Below are 19,505 nucleotides of genomic sequence, written 5' to 3' on the forward strand. Positions count from 1 at the left end.
TCTTCCATCCCATAGCCTGTCTAGATAAGGTTTTTTGTTTTGTTTTTCTTATTGTTATCCTGCATTGCGGGAAAGCGGACTTGAGCGCTATGCATCGGTGTAGCCTACGCCTTCCGACGTAGGCTACACCTGACCCACGCTGCAGCCGACGGCAATGTCTATTTCCGGTTGTCTACTCTACTTATGACTTAAATTTGGTACTACCCATTATTCGAAATCGATCACTGGGTAGAGGCAATTATCGTTAAGTTTCTCGCCCAAACAACAGCAAGTGCGGGTGGCTGGAGTCGAACATGCAGGCTCTCGACTGCGAGCCCAAAACCAAACCAGTCGTTTTATGTACGGTACCGGTAACCTACCGATGTGCTAAACACCTTTTGACAGGTGTGCTTTTTTGTCTACCGTAGCCTAGTTCATAATTATTTTTGACTCAATTTCAAACACCTGTTTTAGCCTGAAAAATTAATTGTTTGGCAATACAAAAAATCATAAAATTGGAAACAAAAGGATTGCAAAACCTCTTCACAAGGAACACGAAGCAGTGTGAAGATATATGTCCGTTGCTTGGGCAGTAAAGCTCAAACCTTAGTTACGCTTGGGGTTGAGGTGCAGTGCCTGCATGACATTGCAATGTTTAGGGCAGGCACCTTTTTCAGCATGGTGGCCAAACCAAAACCTAAATTTTGCAAAGGGCCGCAATAACATAATCACAATTTAATGTGAAACTTGATGTTGGCTTTGACTTTTGGTAAGTTTTCAAAACAAGAAAATAAATCAATAGCTTTTTTTCCCTAAAGTCTGAACCTTTACTTTATCGCCCATTTGAGGAAGTGTCATAGTACCAGATCACCTTTTCCAGTTAGTTCTTCCCATTTTTTTTCAAAACAAGGGATAATCTTGAAAGATGCCATAGCTCGTAGGCCTAATGCACTCAAAAGCTAGTTAAAGTTGTGGTTCGTCAATCAGTTGTGTTATTTTGTTTTAATTCCAACCATTTTGCTAAAACGTGCTTCACACATGTGAGTTGTGTTAAACAGAGGCATTTTTCAGTGCATTAACTATCAAGTTAAGATATTTTTCTTCCGGGACTCGACTCCAAAAGTGAAGTACGTGATCATATTTAAACGCTTGTGTCAGCTTCACATCTGACTGCAAATCTAGCAGCTCCAGCTGAAAATTATTGGGGGAGCAGTGGCTGTGTATATTGCTGTAGGTATTGCTAATATTTTCATCAGGGGCAGGAAAGAATTGATAGTACTGTTAATGCGACTTTCAAAGTCACCAACTTGAACGACATTCACGAAACATATATAGCCTATCTTTGTTGTTGTGCCGTGAATGGAATACAAAGTGAGAAATTGTTTGCGTGTTCTGCGTGAACTGGATAACGAGTCAATTCAGTGGCTGCTCGACACCTGCTCAAACTTTTAGCCCGAGTTGCCACCACTGCTCAAAGTTGATAAAAGGCAGAGCCCCTCGACCCTTAGAGTGGAGAAGAAGGTTTATATGAAGAATAATAAAATACTGTTCAACTTAGCTATAATACTTAATTTAATAAAACTACACCCCAAAATTTGAGCACTTTTTTGTATGAGAAGCAGTGTGTCAATTTATCGCAGTAGTAGGGCTATTAAAAAGAAATAGCAATGTTTGTTTTAATGGTGTTCATTACAGCCTTCAAGTTTTTCTTGAGTTTTTCGTTAATGTTATAAAGTGTGCAAATCAAAGTATTATTGAAATGGAAGATGCTGACGAAACAGGCAAGAAAACCAACGCAAAAAAAGGTGCAAACACTATGCAGTGATATTGTAGTTCATTTTGTTTTAAATATTGGTTGGTTTTCAATATCATCTTGGGATAAAGAAATAAAACATAGTAACTTTAGCGGGTTTAGCATACTTTATTTCACACAAAATATAACATAATTAAATAAAATAAACTCAAATGTTTTCGACATGTACGTGTGTCCTCATCAGGAATTAAATCTGCAATACATAAAATGAAAAATCGTAAGATAAATTTGACTATGCACTGTAACTGTAACGACACTCTGGACTGAAAGCACAAACTGAACAAATGATACGAGAATGATTGCGAGTAAATTATGCGGTGGGAAACAGATCACGTGAGGTGTAGACTACAGGCATTGGACAAAACAATTAGAACACACACAAAAGGAACGATGAGCCACAGGCGAATAACTGCCGGTTGAGAGATGGATTGTTACGTTTGATTCTTAAGGCTTCCATGATCTTAGTCTGAAAATCAGATCTGCCTAGAGAGATGATTTTAAATTGGTCGATCGAGACCTTGTCAGTGCACGTTTCACAAGAGGCGATGTGCTCTTTAATTGCACTTTTAGTTGTTAGGTTTGGGTTTAAGTGCTCCCCGGCCCTTGTCAACAAATGTCTGGTTGACATACCAATGTATGTCTGGTTTGCGTCATGCAAACAACTAAATTTATACACAACATTTGAAGAAAGAGCAAAGGGGGTAGGCGACTTCAATTGAAAATATTGGTGCACTTTAAATGTTTTATACACAGGATGAATGTCACATGAAAATTTCTTTTTTATAAGTTTAGCTAGGTTTTTCGCAAAAATTGTTGAATCTTTTCCTAGGTAGGGTATATTAATGAAATAACTAAAATCTACTTCTTCAGGCGTGTCTTTTGGTTCATCAGCCATGAAGGTGTTTAAGACTTTATTGAAAATGAAAAGGATATCCATTTAAATAAAACATGTTTTTTAATTTCTTGATTTCTTTCTGAAACAACTGATCATCAGAACACACCAAACGAGCACGAGATAACAGACACAAGATTAAACCAGATTTCCATTTCCTAGGGCATAGAGCGTTATAATTTAAAAGCAAGCCAGTGTTGGTAGGTTTTCGCCAAATCCAGGTGTCAAAAGAACTGCCTTTAATTTCAATTTCAACATCTAAAAAAGCGATGGTATCATTGGATTTTTCAAGTGTAAATTTGATATTTTTATGTCGCAAATTTAAAAGGTTCAAAAATTTTGAGCACGATTCATCATCATCAAATCATCATCATCAATTGAAGTCGCCTACCCCCTTTGCTCTTTCTTCAAATGTTGTGTATAAATTTAGTTGTTCGCGTGACGCAAACCAGACATACATTGGTATGTCAACCAGACATTTGTTGACAAGGGCCGGGGAGCACTTAAACCCAAACCTAACAACTAAAAGTGCAATTAAAGAGCACATCGCCTCTTGTGAAACATGCACTGACAAGGTCTCGATCAACCAATTTAAAATCATCTCTCGAGGCAGATCTGATTTTCAGACTAAGATCATGGAAGCCTTAAGAATCAAACGTAACAATCCATCTCTCAACCGGCAGTTATTCGCCTGTGGCTCATCGTTCCTTTTGTGTGTGTTCTAATTGTTTTGTCCAATGCCTGTAGTCTACACCTCACGTGATCTGTTTCCCACCGCATAATTTACTCGCAATCATTCTCGTATCATTTGTTCAGTTTGTGCTTTCAGTCCAGAGTGTCGTTACAGTTACAGTGCATAGTCAAATTTATCTTACGATTTTTCATTTTATGTATTGCAGATTTAATTCCTGATGAGGACACACGTACATGTCGAAAACGTTTGAGTTTATTTTATTTAATTATGTTATATTTTGTGTGAAATAAAGTATGCTAAACCCGCTAAAGTTACTATGTTTTATTTCTCTATGGTTCAACAAAGCAAACTTTCTACCAAAGCTTTATCTTGGGATAAATATAATCATTAACATTACTATTGTATAGGGTTTTCCTTAGCTTGTTGTGCTTTAAATACTTTCTGTCACAGACCATCAGCAGGAAGAATTAATCTATTTAATAACAAGTCTAGCATTTTTCTTATATCTAGTGTAAAGCAAAATGTAGAACACAGATGCCATGATCAAGAAACTTCTTTGACTTATTATTGATAAATAATCTCAAAAAACATCCCTTCATTTATATATGTGAATTATGCATATTGTTATGATAAGACTTTAAGTATGCCATCATATAGATTATAGATGCACAGATATACCATGCAGAAAACAAATCCCAAAAACATAGTTGCACTCCACACTTTGCAAATCCTGACATATAAAAAAATTAAGAGAAAAAAATTAATGATAGTAAAATTGATAATGAAGATAAAAAAGATGATAAATTAATAAAAAGTATGTTTCATTTTTCTTTCATTGTGACATCACACATTACCAATACACTGCTAATCACATATCATATGCAGCACAGCAGGCAGCTGGAAGCAGCAAAGGGACATTGAGTCAAATACTCGCTATTATTTTGGTATGCCAGTAAGTGACTTACCAACCTACAGCTGCTTGTTTGGAAGTGGTGTCAAACTGATTTTTTCGAGCGTTGACTTTTACTCATAGAGCCAGTCAAAATGTCTTCATTAGCCATGTGAGATATGTAGGCTACGTCTACAATTGAGCCACTCTTGGTTCAATGCACACATTGCACAGTGCACAAGTTATACATTGATTTTGAGATTGATCCACCTGACTGCTTGGTTAGCTAATGATGGGATATCTTTGTGAATGAAAAATACCAACATAAATTGACAATGATTCGAGACTCAATTCTCTACATCAGTATTTGAATCTCATAGTTTAGTTACATGTTATCAAAAACAAATACAGTGTATAGTGTATACAGTAGTTTTATTACACAAATTCTGTACGTTGTAGGAAGCAAGAAGGCAAGAAAGACGCCCTCCCCATCTCCAACAAAGCAAGGTTTGGTGTTGGTTTGTTTATGTTTTTTTCACTCAACAAAGTGTTAGTACTGTGGATTTAAATAAGCTTACCAAAAGAACAATAAAAACATCTTTCAATATTTTTAAATATAAATGTTTCTTAAAAATTTGTACAGTAGATCTAATCACTCCTAAAACATATCATCTGCTTATTTCCTTGCACATAGTTTTTATGTTGCTTTCTGGTGTGTTTATTGTGTTGTGTGTGGTTTTGTTTATTGGCCAGCAGAAAAAATAAATAAACTGAAACTGAAGTCACACATTAAGATAGGTATCTTTTTGCTATTTTAATCATGGTAATCATGTACAGAAGATGCATATATTAATCAAACTTTAAGAAACTTCTTTGCAAGTGTAGAATTTGGCTGTGCCAGTGGTACATCGTTTCAGGACGACCAGTTTCTTTCCATGTGTTGACACTTTCACCGCTACCGCTTCATTGCTGAGTAAAAAACATTGCAATAAATCGACTTGAAGGGGCATCCTAATTCCTCAGTACTGTATGTGTATTGTGTACTGTATGAGTTGTGAGTACAATCCACTTTTAACTTTTGTTTAACTGTGTGGAATAACTGTTCTTCAGCTTATAAAATCATCATGAAGTGTAAAGTTTTAAATATTTTATCTTTTAAAGGTCCTCCGCCTTCAGATATTGCACCTTTGTTTTTGGCTACAAAGAGCCAAGAAATCTTTCAATGTATTTGTGATGAGCACGTTACTGAAGATGAACCACATAAGCTTATAAAGAAGGATGTCATCATCAACGACATGAAAATGAGGGCTGCCATATCTGACTTTCATCCTGTCAAGCAAATTGTACAGGTTTGTTACCGTGTCAATGATTAACTTCAGCACTTAGTCATAGATCCAGGCTTACAAAAATGCTGAAATTGAATGGAAAAACGCTTCAACATGTTTTTCAGTGCCACTAACTGTTTGCTCGATAAAAATATTCTCCAAAGTAATGTCGTATCAAGATTTATATGGTCTTGATGAGGCAAGGAATCCATTCTCATTTTATTCAAAACATTTTTCTGTGTTTGTTGAGTTTACATTGCTTTTTAACGTGGAATAGTGATTAGTTACGAAGCCTTTGCCACATGCCTTGTCGCATCATCAGCATCCGCTATTTCAGATAGCCTACGCTTAGTTTTACTTAGGTCCAGTTATCATAGCTAGCAAATTGATGTCTTGTTAAAAATATGCAATTTCAGTTGATGTAAAATATTTTTAATAACATGACTGACAGGATTACCCTGGTGAAGAGTTGCTTGTTGTTTATGATCCGGATTTCAAATATGGTCAAAACTTTTATCTCTGCATCACCGAAGATGCAAAAAATCGTTTGCTCAGTCCAGAAGAAAGAGCTTCAAGCAGCGTCGCTGCTGATGGTATGTGTGATTGTTCTTTGTTTGCTTTTGTTTTCAAGTCTTTTGACATTGTAAAACCGATAGCGTTTTTTCACATGACATAATCAAGCTGTGGCTTCCTCGCAGAGTATTTTTTTAGAGATGGTTTGATTGATGAGTTTCAATCGGATTTTTTGCTTGGAAAAGCCGCAGACGCTATTGGTTGTTATCAGCAACCTGCTGTGTTGTTTATGTGTGGAAATCGAAAGATGCTAGATTGTACTTTAAGAATAGAAAATTTTATGTAGGTTGTTAAACTCTACAGGGAAGCTACACTGAAAAAAAGATCCAGTCTTAAAATTTTTGATTCAAACGGAATTTTTGTATTTAAGAAAGTGATTTGTCATTTTAAGCCTAAAGAAAATGCATTGTCATGGCAGGTGAAAAAGTGGAAGCAGAAGAAGACAAAGTACACGTCTATAAGCCCCCAGAAGCAAAGAAATGGATGGATCAAGGGAGCAATGCGGAGGTTATAGATGAGATGGTGTTGGACACAAGACCGAAGGTTGTTTCTTGTCTAAGATTAAAAATTGGCTTCATGGCCAAGTTTGTTTAAAATAATTTTGCCTAATTTGTATGTCATCGTTATATAACTTATGACTTTTTGTTGTTGTTTTCATAAACCAGGCCTCGAAATATCCGGCGGTCATGGCGGACATGACCTCCGGAATGACCTCGAATGTCTGTCGAAGCCGACTCATTGGTCGGTCATAAATGACCGCCGCAAAATTCTTGACAAAAATAGAAATAATGCAGCAAAAACATATTTTAAATTTGAATTGTTACAATTGTTTGTTTAATGTGAACAAATACGGAGCTGAAACAATAATAAAAGGCTACAGGCAATTGCTTTAAAGATCACATTAGAGTGGCGTGGTTAACAAGCTGATGGCAAAAGTAGCCATTTTTACGTCATTTCAACGCCTTGCAATGTTGCCTTGAAATAAAGTTGTCTGAACTTTTCGGCAGGATATGTGTTTTAATTTTAACAATGAGGATTATTGCGTTACATTGATCGTTTGTTAAAAAGAAACGTCACAGAGAAGCAAGTCTCAGCTGGGTTCCGCACGTGCTTAGGCGAATGTGGCGACCCTATTCACGCTGATACTGATAGAAATAGAATTTCTGCACAGAAGGGAGGGTGTTAGACACATTTGTCGTTGCCGGTGGACAGTGCTGAGCTGGAGATTTACGACCCCGCGGAGGCAGTAATCGCTTGGCACAACGATTCTATAACGCGAAAACCACGGAATAAGTGATCGTAGTTGTTTTTGTAATAAAGAAATTTGGATTGTTGTTTTCAATTGTGTTTATTGCGTCATTACACGACTGTCATTAACGCACTGGTTTATTTGCAAGCAATCTGCTCCAGTAGCCTATACTTTAGGGTCAGTTAATTAAGCCATCAACCATTGCAGAGTTATTCTGTTGTAGAAAATCTTCTTCTACAAACACGACTACACAATACTGTAGTGTGATTTCGTGCAAAATCTACATGCAAAAAAATGTCCGGTTGAGATATTAAATGTCCGCTGAAAGGGCCAGTCCGGTAGGACAAGCTTGACCGCCGGAAAAAAGTACAAATTTCGAGGCCTGATAAACGTTTGAGACAAGTGAAGTTCATCCATGATGTTCTGCAGATTCGATTTTGCGCGTCTCGCGTTCGTCGGGAGTTTGGAGCTCCTTTTTCGTTTGCTGACAGAGATGCGGATGCTTCCTCGGTCGAGCAAGGACTTACAGCTTCTTATATATTTTGCGCTCCTTATGAGGATCCCCACTTCACGATAAAGAAGGTGGAAGTGGATTCTTCTGTCCAAGCCGTACCTCAGATGGAAGAAGGCTCCTCACAAACGGAATGGTTGGTTCAACTGTGATGCCTGATTTTAGACTCAGACGATAGTTTGATAATTTCCACCAAAACGTCAAAACTGACGTTTTGCATCTTCCGAACGCGCAGTCGTCATGGTTACTTTACGTTCAGGAAGCACCCAGTGAACGCTGCGACGCAATACGAGCCTCGACTTGTGTCTGAAGAGGAGTCGGCAGAGCTTCAATCCTCGGAGGAATTTTCCGACTTTATTAAGGGTTTGTCAGAAAGGTGAGAGAGTTTATTTTTTGGCATCAGTATTGTTGCCATCTTTAATAAATCACGTTTTGTGTCAAATCACTTTCAATGAACTATTTTGTAAAATATCTTGATCTGAATTAATTGACGTTGAATTGATTTTCCGTCTCACAAATGTCTGCAATAAAATTAGATTCGACTTGGCACTGCAACAAAACACCATCATGGATGTCTTCTTTGATGATTGGGAAGTGCTGGGGGAAGAAGATGCCAACTTTGGAAGCAAGTCCGACAGCCACCTCAAAGAATACCAATCCTTTACCGACCTCCAATACAGCAAAGATAAAACTGTGTCCTGCATGGATTGGCATCCCCAGGTTTACTTTCCCGGCTTTTAAAAGTTAACTGTAGATCAACGTAAAATCTCTGTTTATATTTCATTTATTTTGAGTTTAAATACTTTTTTTCCGACTGTTAAGTTTATGTTTTTGGTATTATTAAAATTTTGTTGCAAAATTTATCTCAGTTTTTAAAATTGACTGGATACCACTGATGATCATTTCTTTTCCGTTAGATCAAGGGAGTCATGGGAGTGGCTTGCTGTGAGAGGTTCACATTCGATGAAAGAATCGACCACGCAAACAAGCTATTGATGACGCCATCATTGATCTTAATATGGAGTTTTTCTGATCCCATTCACCCCCAAGTTGGTTTTGCGATTCTTTTATGGCTTCACGTTGATTTAACTAAAATGTGATGTTGTATCAACGATAAAGATGAAACTATTGAACTAAATTGCCTGCTGACTGATCGTATACGTTATTATCGTGAACGTTTCGCCTGTTTCACAAATTGCTGTTGCGTGAGATTTTATTTAACGAAGCATATGCCAAAAGTTTCTAATTAAAGACTGTACGGAGTGTACCTACATAGAATTTTTCAATAAAATGTTCAATTATAAACTGTATATAATCATAATTTAAAAACATTCCAAAAGATAGCTTAATTAGAAGAAAAGTGTAATTAAACTTCAAGCTGTTTTCTTTTTTCAAGAAGAAATTGGACTTGTTGTTGAAGTGAGCGTTAGATTTACATTCAGATCCCTTTTTTTTTATATTAGCCCGACAGCACGTAAACTACGTACAATTTTAACACACAAATAATTGTGCTGGTATTAGGATGACATCGAAAGACCACAAGCCTGACGAAGCCAGCTGATGTAGTTAAACAGTACCGTATTTAACGTTAGGTGCATTCTGCAGTAGGTTAACGTTAACAGCATTCTGCAGATATTTAAAGGGGTACTAAAGGAAAAACCTGACTTGGCGATTTTCCACATTCTTTGTGTTTAACATGCTACCATAAAACGATTTTCAATAAAATTTTGCCTCATTGCGTTCTGATCAGCATTCCGCGCGTACTTTTGTCAGAGCTTTCAAAACCAGAATGGGCCTGAGCAGCGAAGCGTGCGACTGTACAGTCTACGTCACAAAGGACGAGCAATCAGCTGATCACGCAACAGTTGTTCCTGCCGGCGATTTAACTGTAGGCTATGTATGTATGTACATCAAAACATCAGATTTCAACATCAAAACAGCAGACAGTTTGCTCAAAACCTCAGATTTGATGTTAAAACATCAGATGTGGTAACGTGGCTTTTGTTATTGCTGTCTTTTGTGACGTATTCTCGAGCAGAGTTTGCACTTTTTGGTCATTTTGAAAAGAAATGAAAATAAATGAAACATTGGACTTTGGGCCTTGCCAACGCCATTAAAAACAACTTTTTTTTCGGCAATTTTTTTTGAAATGTTTTTTTTTTGTTTTATTATCTTTATCCTGCATTGCGGGAAAGCGGACTTGAGCGCTATGCATCGGTGTACGCCTTCCGACGTACACCTGACCCACGCTGCAGCCGACTGCAATGTCTGTTTCCGGTTGTCTACTCTACTTATGACTTAAATTTGGTACTACCCATTACTCGAAATCGATCACTGGGTAGAGGCAATTATCGTAAAGTTTCTTGTCCAAAGAAGCAACAGCAAGTGCGGGTGGCTGGAGTCGAACATGCAGGCTCTCGACTGTGAGCCCAACGCGTTAACCACTCGGCCACTGCTGCCGACTAATGTATTCTTGAATGTTCAGTTTACGCATTTTAATGCTTAAATCCCGTTTGAAAATTTCATTTAGTATGCCTTTAAATAAAGTCACCAAACCTCGCAGTTTTGTCGATTGCATTATACTTTCTTTTATTTCTCAGTTGCTCCTAGAAGGGCCAGACGACATCTGTTGCTTTAAATTCTGTCCGACCAACCCTAACATAGTGGCCGGAGGATGCATCAACGGACAGCTGGTGCTTTGGGACATCACTGACTATGCCGAGAAGCTTAGCAACAACAGAGGATCGAATTCAAACGTTACCCAGAACAAAACGGTCAGTTGGTCATTTGTTAATTTGTGACACTGTTCAATAACAGCAACACTCCGTACATCAAGAACTCTAGTGTGAAACTACTTGTATGTTGATTTAAACTAAAGCAAGGAAAGACGATCATGATGATGAAAGCCAGCTACTACGTTCATCTTCTGATAATTGAGCGTTATAGGACTATTGTTTTGAACTTTTAACCTCAATTGCTCAAGGTGGTAAGGCTGAAATGCGTGAAAAGCTTTATAAAAGACGAATATACAGAGTCAACATATTTTGATAATTGACAATTTTAAAACGTTTGATTGCATTCATGTAGCGTTTCTGCTCTTGCTTTACAGCCGCTGTTTGGTGAGGAAGTGCAGCCCGACACCCCCACCGTTCGGTATTGCGCCGTATCCGCAATTGAGAACAGCCATAGAAACATAATCACATCTATAGAATGGATACCTGATCATTACGAGGTAATGCGCTTTTTGTATCAATATAGTTCAGTTGGTTCTCTTAAACACTCTCTATTTTGCTTCAAAGAAGCCTGGTCTTTATCCCGAAATACCAGAATCTACCACTAGTTCAGTTGGTCAGTTTATTAATACTCTAACATTAGTAGCCTATACAATACTGCCAGAATACGTGTAGATATTTCATATTTGACAATAAAAGTTTATTAGATAGTATATCACAAACAGCAGCTATACTTATCGAATTGTCTTTGCCACGTTAACAGGAATCAAACTATATGTTGTATAGAAAATTGCTTAATTGTTTATCAGTTCGTTTGCTGCTAGTTTTCGCTACCTTAACACTAGTTTTAAACACTATCTGTTTGTAATTTGCACTAAATGGACGTTACCTCTTTAACTTAAACTGTTTTAGAATTGTGTGGAATAAATCTATCACATATAAGAAGATAAAATGTTACCAAGTGTTGATTTAATTCTCTGCATTCATGTTGCTTCTTACCCCTGGGACTCAATGCAGAACGAAATAAAAATACAACATAGCTATAACTTGTACGTCATTCAACACACAATTAACGAACTTGCTATAATATAGAAAGGCGATTAAAAAGTTGGCAACACTGTAGGCGCCCTGCAAAGGAATTAAGCTGCCGTTACTAAAAGTAAATAGTTGTTTGCAGTGAGAGTAATTTCATTTTCTTATTTTACTTTTAATTAAATCTTTGTTCACAACAAGTTTATAAACAACGCTTTTGCAGTTGTCCAAATGTCCATGCTCTCTGAGGTTTATGTAGCAATTGTAGCTATATCACAGGTATTTTCGCAAGTTTTATCTCCACACATGCACTTGCCTGTTATCCTTACTGTCATATGTACTCAGGCCTATCAGCTGTTCTCTGCTTACAGTTCAACAGGTACGGTCTTCCCGTTGAAAATCGGTTGTCTGATTGTTGTCAGCTGATAACCTGCAGCACGGATGGCAACGTCATGGTCTGGGACACTCGGCCCCCTAAAGTAACGCACCAGAATCCCAAGGAACAGGTGAAAATTTGTTTGCACATGTTGCTGAATACGTTTGTTATCAGTTTTGTTGTTCAAGTACGTCAAACAAAACTTTTGATTTTGTATAAGCCGAGTTATTTTATTTTCTTCGAAGGTATATCTTCTATTTTTTCACAGGTTTTTGTCGGTCAGTGTTTTCTTTCTTGAAAGCTGAGGCTATACCAAGAAACGAGAACTTAAATCATGGCATACACTTTCATTTTTCACTGAGCTTTCTATCTGTTTGAATTACGCGTTTCTGTGTGAAACCACGTTTTTAAAGTTACATTTTCGCACTTTTAAAATGCAAGTTTCTACAATTGCTGGTTTGGCATTGTAGCAATCAATAAAATCATAATTGTTGGCAGGCCGAGAAAAAGTCTCCGGTTTTGTTCGGAGTGTCTCAGGCTTTTAAGCATCTTGATTTGACTTGGAAGCCTTTGTTGAAGTTGGCCATGGCTAAGATGGACTCGAGTGGTGACTATGCTCCTTTGAAATTCAGCCTTCCCGAGCGGCAGGGTGTGAGGGATCATGGTAGGATGAATATTTATGAATTGTTGTACATTTGTCATGATGGTTGCTTCATGTTAGTGTCGTTTGGAAAGCGGTAAACACGGCCTTGCATGATTTAGGCTATTGAATATCGAGCTTCGGTAGCTGATTTTTTAAATAGTTAAAAAGCATTAAACAGACTAAAATGAGTGAACCCCAAAAGACAAAATGAATCGGTCGTGCCCCCCGCGGCTGGGGGGTACAGGAGGGTGGTTAACACGTCCCTGTGATTGTGTGTATATCATTTCACTGGTTTGGTTGGAAATTAAAACAAACTGAACTGAATTTTTAATTTTTAACAACGTTTTTGATAAGCAAAATTTTTAAGTAATGTTTATGTACAATTCTTGGCATTGTACGTTGAAGTCAGAATTGCTTTGGCAACTTGGTTTGGGGCCACTGGTATATGCCACTAGATTCAAAACGGTTTTTCTTTGTCTCATTATGAACATATTTTGTGAATGCAACGGTAGCCTTTGTGTGTAACCAAAAGATTTCCTCAAGAGGCGTGTTTTCTATTTTGGATGCCTAGACGTCAGTGAAGCGTTTATTTCAGTTCCAGCACCCACCGGCGCCAAACAGGAAGGAGTGGCCAAAGTGCCTTCTGCCAAGCACCAGAAACCACTTGATGGCGTCAGTACCCGTTATTTTATCGGCACGGAAGACGGAGAGGTGGTCTACGCTGACTTTAAACTGGACAAAGATAATGAAACGGGAAAACTTAACGGTAAACTTTTTGTTTTTTGTCTCACATCTTCTGGAGTTATTCGATTGGAATCAACGAATGTCTAATTAATTGATGCTGAAAGTGGTTATTTCTTTCGGTCTCCCCTCGATGTTTATGCTTATTCAGTGTTTATCATATTACAGTGGCCAAGCCAACCTGGGCGGTTTCCCCTCATGACGGTCCAGTGAGCACGCTACAGCGAAATCCATTCTTCAACGATCTTCTGCTGAGCGTTGGCGGTTGGACTTTTTCTCTATGGAGAGAAACTGTGCTGGTAAGTCACGGGACTGAGATCAATCTTGATGAAGCGATGTTGTTTGTGTATTGATCCAGCCACTAGGTACCGATGAATAGAGAGTTGTCGTTGAAGTTCGTTGCTCGAGCGCATATTCCCAGAGTTAAATCAGCGTTCCTTAATATTTTTTTACCGTTTCTTGATTCACAAACTCGATCACTCAACCTATTGCGTTAGCTAATGGTATTTGCAATTTAAATTAATCCACTTTGACTTTTTTTTTTAACAAGTTACCGAATTCCTGTGCACAGATACGGTTAGGTTGCTATTATTTTATTATTTTCAACGCAGGGCAGTGCTATCCTTCAATCGGCGTGCGCCGCCAAGCTATATACGGCTGGCCACTGGAGTCTAACCAGACCCGCTGTCTTTTTCCTAGGCACAAAGGACGGGAATGTTGAAGTGAGTTGTGCATACCTTCATTTTCTTCCTTCTTGAATTTAGATGACACTCTGTGACCTTATGAAGAATTTTCAAGTGTTTCGTTTCGTCACTGTTTTCCTAAAATTTAGTCTGTTCATTCTCACGTCCTCTTTAACTCTTCCTTGATGTTTTTGATAAGTGGTATGGCTTGTAAATTGTACGGTTTTGCTTGGACGCATTTCCTTTTCTCCTGCCAGGTTTGGGATTTGCTGGATCGAACGCACGAACCGTTGCTTGTCCAGAACGTAACGGCCGCTCAGATCACTCACATAGTGCCGTGTATCGTCAGCAAGAAGCAGCATCTCATCGGTGTGTCTGACAACGTTGGGACTCTTCATATATTAGAGATACCTTGGAATCTGAGACACCCTGCCTCTAGTGAGGTATGAGCTGTATAGATCAAAATGATGGAGTGGATAATATGTTTACAAAATATTTAAGAATTTTTTTTTTAACATGACGGAAGTTTTTCCTTTTTTTAGCATTAATCCCACTGTGTGGTATTAATCCCACGGTGCGACTTATCTATTTCCACATTTTTTGTGGATCTTTCTGCAATCCATAACTTCCATATTTTCACTCATGCACCTTCTATTGGATTTTCTTTTTCTTCTCCTATCATCATTTGTTGAATCACCTCATCAATGCAATCTTCTTTGAAACGTGTATTTTCCATTTCAACCTGCTGCAATGTGTTTACTGTTTAGTTTTACAATAATTTAAAACGGGCAATCGTTGGTGAGGATGCAGACTTGGCTAACTGAGCATTCTGTTGGCATGTGCATTGTGCATAGTCTATCTCTGTTGTATCACTAGCTTATTAACGTTATACAATAGTTTTTCTATTGGTATTCACATTTCAACCGTGGTTCTTTGATTTTAACACAGCATAGGCTTACCAAAGGACACACCTTTCTGTTGTAAATCATAGACAAATTTGATCTGAGACTATGTTGTATAAAACAAAGTAACAAGCAAAGTTAAAACAATCAATGAAAATAAAATTGGTTTGCCTTCCTCTTTTGTATTAATGTTGGGTTTCTTAGATGTTTATCGCTGTTTGCGTCATGAAACCTAGGCTACTTGCAGTTTTAGGGTTAAAGATTTTGAACTTTGTTATATTCTGGTTGCTGTGTAATTGCAATTCTTGAAATTGTATTGTTGCGTAATTATGATTTTTTAGTTTTATACTTGTGTTGTTCTTTTTCTTTTTAATATCTTCTACTTTGCGTCAACGATTTAAATTCATATCTTCTCACAGATACAAAGTGTCCAAGGTTATTTGGATAGGGAGGCGAAGCGAATTGAATATTTTGAAGAGCGGGCGATCATGCATAACAATCGAAGAGCATCAGAAAATGACAAAAAGAAGCTTTCCCAGGTAGGTTCATCAGTTAAAGTGTCGATTGTGAACCGACTAAGTTAATTTATATAACTGTTCTTCAACACTTTTGAATGATTTGATATATAGCTGAACGAAACTATTTGTTCTTGTATCTGGTGCGGAAATAGCATGTAAGCTGAAATTATTTATCACATTGTATTTGAAATAAGTAGGCATAGCCTGCAATTTATATAGTACTTCTGTTAAAAATACTGTTTATCTTAATCATTTTTTGATTTTTTTAAGTCTTTTCATTTTCAATCTCATAGTCATAATCGTAGTCGAGTTCTTTAAATTATATCAAAAGACAACTTTTTTGAATAACGCACTGCAGCCTATAGTCTCAATTTCACGTGGTTTACTACACAATTGTTCACAGCAAAATACAAAGCCTGAACAAACTGGTGAAGCTTTGGATGAAGAATTGAAGACAGAGTTTGACAAGTACCTCAAGTTGGAAAAGAAATTGCTTCAAGAACTTGGCATAATTGAAGAAGATAAGCCTGAAGTGTAAGCGTCGTCACCGCTGGAGCAAGATCGTATCAACATCCCGTTTAAACTTAATACGTTTGATATTGAAGTGATCATGTGCACACTGTGTTTGTAGTAGCTTAGGCTATTGTTATTATTACAACTGGAACATCATTGTAGTGTAGCCTACATCGAAGCCGGCTGTATCAGCCATGATACCTACAGAGAGAGATTGTTACGCTCAAGACGTCTTTAATTATCATTATTTAAAAAGCAAATTTATTTTTTTACTTGTGAAAATAGACTACCACTTTGTTTGCAGACGGTTCTGCAGCATAGACCTACTGTTGTTTATCGGGAATATGAATTAGTCTACAATTCATTTACAATCGAATCGTGACTATTCTTGTTATCGTATTTTTTTCCGTCTGATTGATGTAGGCTATTATGGTTTTTAATGAAATATTTGTCGCTTAGGCTACTGTGTTTTATATTTTATTTTTTGCTTTCTCATCATTTTTATTTGCTAGGCTACAATATTAAAATAAATATAGCCGAACAAACAAACATTGACTTTTTTTTATAACTAAACGCTTCAACAACAATTGCAGCAAGAATAACATCCAAAGTTCTAAAACTGTTCGGCCATATTAAAAGATCAAACTAGCTAGGCTACGCCGGAGGAGTTCTTAACCATGAATGCTCGCATCTCTGCGAGACCGGTTCCTAGAAGGTGCGAGAGCTGTTCCTAGAGGGTGCTGGGAAGCTGAATTATTGAGATTAGGCTAGTTATAAAGGAATACCGGTAGGGGAGAGTGGGGTTAGTTGGAAGGCGGGGTTAGTTGAAAAATGATCATTTTTTTAACTCTCGATAACTTTTTTAAATATTTACTGCCAATATGTGAAGCAGTTTATAAAAACACATAATCCATGTTAGTTTCGATTTGTTGAGTCAAGGTATACCTGTTTGGCTGACAATTTTCTTACTTTCGAAGTAAAATTTTTGGCGTATTAAAAACATCTTATGCGTCGGTATCGTTAAAGATAGGCAGAAGTTTTTTGGTGTGTGTCATCTGTAGGTGTTCAACAACACTAAGATATAAACAAATTTTAGTCCAATGCGCCATGCTTGAATATTTTAGGAAAATAGTTTGTCATATGCTAATGGGGCTAGTTGGAAAATAGTGGGTGGGGTTAGTTGGAAAGTGGTTTGATAACGGTATGACTATGTAGTACGATACGAGTATATTGTCGTGGTGTGATAATAAGTAGTATAAGCTCCAATGTATTTGTTTTAAGCAGACATACATTGTAAAATTTTAATTTGAATAACTTGGAAAGTGTTATATATACGGCATCACAAGATTTAACAATGCGTTTATTAAAAAATGGTTTTACGATGATTTGATGTAGAATTCATTGCATTTTGATTTTAAAGTTGGTAAACATATTTGCTTACAACCCCATGTAAATGTTTGTTGGTTGAAAAAAGAGTATCCAATTCATTAGTGGGCATTAAACTGACGTTTTTCAACTAACCCCAAGCATGGGTTTAGTTGAAAAATCAATTGTATGTTTGTTTATTTTAAATTTTTATTAAAAGCTGAATTGACTCAATACTTATTTTTGGTTGTATGATAGAGGACAACATAGATGATAATTTAAGCCACTTCACGTTGTCAGGTTATGCACCAATTGTTTTAAATTTCAATTTAAAAAAAAATCTTTCCGACTAGCCCCACTCTCCCCTAATTTAGAAATTAGGATTTGCCTATACCTGCTTCACATCAAAACAAAAATCGATTAGATCGTGGACATGCAAGCAGCACTAAGCACCAATACACTACAATTTGATGCCATAATCAGCAGCAAAAACGTCACTGAGCTTGTTTGTTTAACCACCACGGCAAAAACTATTTTGCATTTTTATTTACAACTGTTTTTTGTTCACCACTACAAAAATTGCATTAATCTGTGCCTGTTGTGGAATCTAACTTGTTGTGGTGCTATTTGATTCGTACGGTATTGTTTATCATTGTACCGTAGCCTACTGGTACGATTGTCGCAACAGACGAAATAAAAGTTTTCTCTCTCATTCTGGTTTCGTTAGCCCTTCCAGAAACCTGTTTGATACAATGGCATGAGAATGAACTTACTCTTAGGCCTACTACTACGTGAGATGACAGTTGTCTGCAGCCAAGTCGAGGTGCTGTTCATTTCAGTTTGTTTTTATTTCTGACCATCACAACGAAAAAAAAACAATATATGACAAACATAGCAGAGGTCTAGAAAAAGGTAAAAGCGACAAAACGCGGACGTTATAGCGTGCATGATACCAAAGCAGGACAATCAGTCTAAGATATGGCACGGTCGCAACACCTGTAGGCTATCAGCATGAGTGAAAGATATTCACAGGCTTTGTAGAAAGTTTTAAATTTAACCATTTTTTTCTGCAGTGGAGAAAAAGTAGGTTGCTACAAAGAGCATTTGAAATCCCCTTTTGCAAAGAGTAGCCTATGAGACACAACCTTCACGTAATTGCGGAGAAAAATCTCATTGTACTTTTGAGTACGAATGGTTGAATATTTTCCTTTTGTATATTTTGTGCTTTTGTTGCCATGCAAATAATGGACCAGATTTTGGCACTTGTGTTGGAAATCCAAAAAGAATCTGGCAACACTGACGAGTTTTGTAGAGTTGCAGAACAGCAGAAGTGATTTGGAGATTCAATGGTCCACTGATCACACTTTGTCACTTTGGACTCTTAAAACTAATTTTTAAATGCATATAAAGCAAACTTAGTTTAGAGTTCAACATTGAAATTGCATTGGCGTCCATTTCGCACATTGACAAGGCCTATGAGCTCCATAGACTCATTTTAAAGGCATTGATGATCATACAATTACACAACTCCGACAAAGTTCAGTTTGTTTTAAGGCTGTGGCTATATTTACACTACATAGCTGGAAATTTGTAGAGAAGAGATGCCATTATTGCGATTCATTACATGGCATCTCTTTTCCTGCTATCTACAAAAAAACTATTGTTACAAGTGCTTATTTGACTTTTTTTTAAATTGGTGTCATGCTGATTGTAAACTGTGCAGTAGTGCGTAGCCTACACAATTTGATTCATCATGATTCATACAGTTCACTCTCTTTTTTGCCGTTATTTAAGTTTCTTGTTGATCGTTAACATTTAAACTCCCCTTTTTTAGTTCAAACTTTGCACGCCATAATTTTTGTCTAGAACTTGAATTTTCATTTTACATGTTTAGTTGATTTTAGCAACATGATCCTGTGTTTTGCCATGCTAGACAGGTAGTTACTACCTGGTCTAGCTCCCTGAAGAAGTCAGTTGTGTCTGATTGATGAAACGTCAGAATAAAATCAGATTGTCACTTTATACATCGTGTGATAGTTTAGCTAAATTTGCACCAGTAAAACGCATCCTGTTAT

The 19,505-nt window shown here is 37.2% G+C and overlaps 1 protein-coding gene across 1 annotated transcript; it reads left to right on the forward strand.

Moving 5' to 3' along the window:
• Window positions 1-1,687: 1,687 nt before the first annotated feature.
• Window positions 1,688-16,524, forward strand: LOC145770189 (dynein axonemal intermediate chain 3-like). Its single transcript, XM_082581777.1, has 19 exons — window positions 1,688-1,784; window positions 4,727-4,774; window positions 5,429-5,616; window positions 6,044-6,185; window positions 6,584-6,708; window positions 7,844-8,061; window positions 8,185-8,301; window positions 8,462-8,645; window positions 8,843-8,974; window positions 10,526-10,699; window positions 11,035-11,157; window positions 12,061-12,195; window positions 12,564-12,729; window positions 13,304-13,474; window positions 13,618-13,748; window positions 14,061-14,171; window positions 14,390-14,575; window positions 15,454-15,573; window positions 15,956-16,524. Exons 1-19 carry the CDS (start codon window positions 1,739-1,741, stop codon window positions 16,088-16,090), a joined length of 2,652 nt encoding a protein of 883 aa, XP_082437903.1. The 5' UTR covers window positions 1,688-1,738; the 3' UTR covers window positions 16,091-16,524.
• The last annotated feature ends 2,981 nt before the right edge of the window (window positions 16,525-19,505 follow it).

The sequence above is a fragment of the Aplidium turbinatum genome, chromosome 5 (genome assembly GCF_918807975.1).
Source record: "Aplidium turbinatum chromosome 5, kaAplTurb1.1, whole genome shotgun sequence".
In the NCBI taxonomy this organism is placed as follows: domain Eukaryota; kingdom Metazoa; phylum Chordata; class Ascidiacea; order Aplousobranchia; family Polyclinidae; genus Aplidium; species Aplidium turbinatum.

What these genes read in the sequence shown, in the direction of transcription:
- LOC145770189 (XM_082581777.1), top strand. Translation starts at nt 1,739, where the DNA reads ATGGAAGATGCTGACGAAACAGGCAAGAAAACCAACGCAAAAAAAG. An exon ending in AAGCAGCGTCGCTGCTGATG is followed by an intron (nt 6,186 to 6,583) that starts GTATGTGTGATT and finishes TTGTCATGGCAG; the next exon opens with GTGAAAAAGTGGAAGCAGAA. An exon ending in ACAAAAAGAAGCTTTCCCAG is followed by an intron (nt 15,574 to 15,955) that starts GTAGGTTCATCA and finishes AATTGTTCACAG; the next exon opens with CAAAATACAAAGCCTGAACA.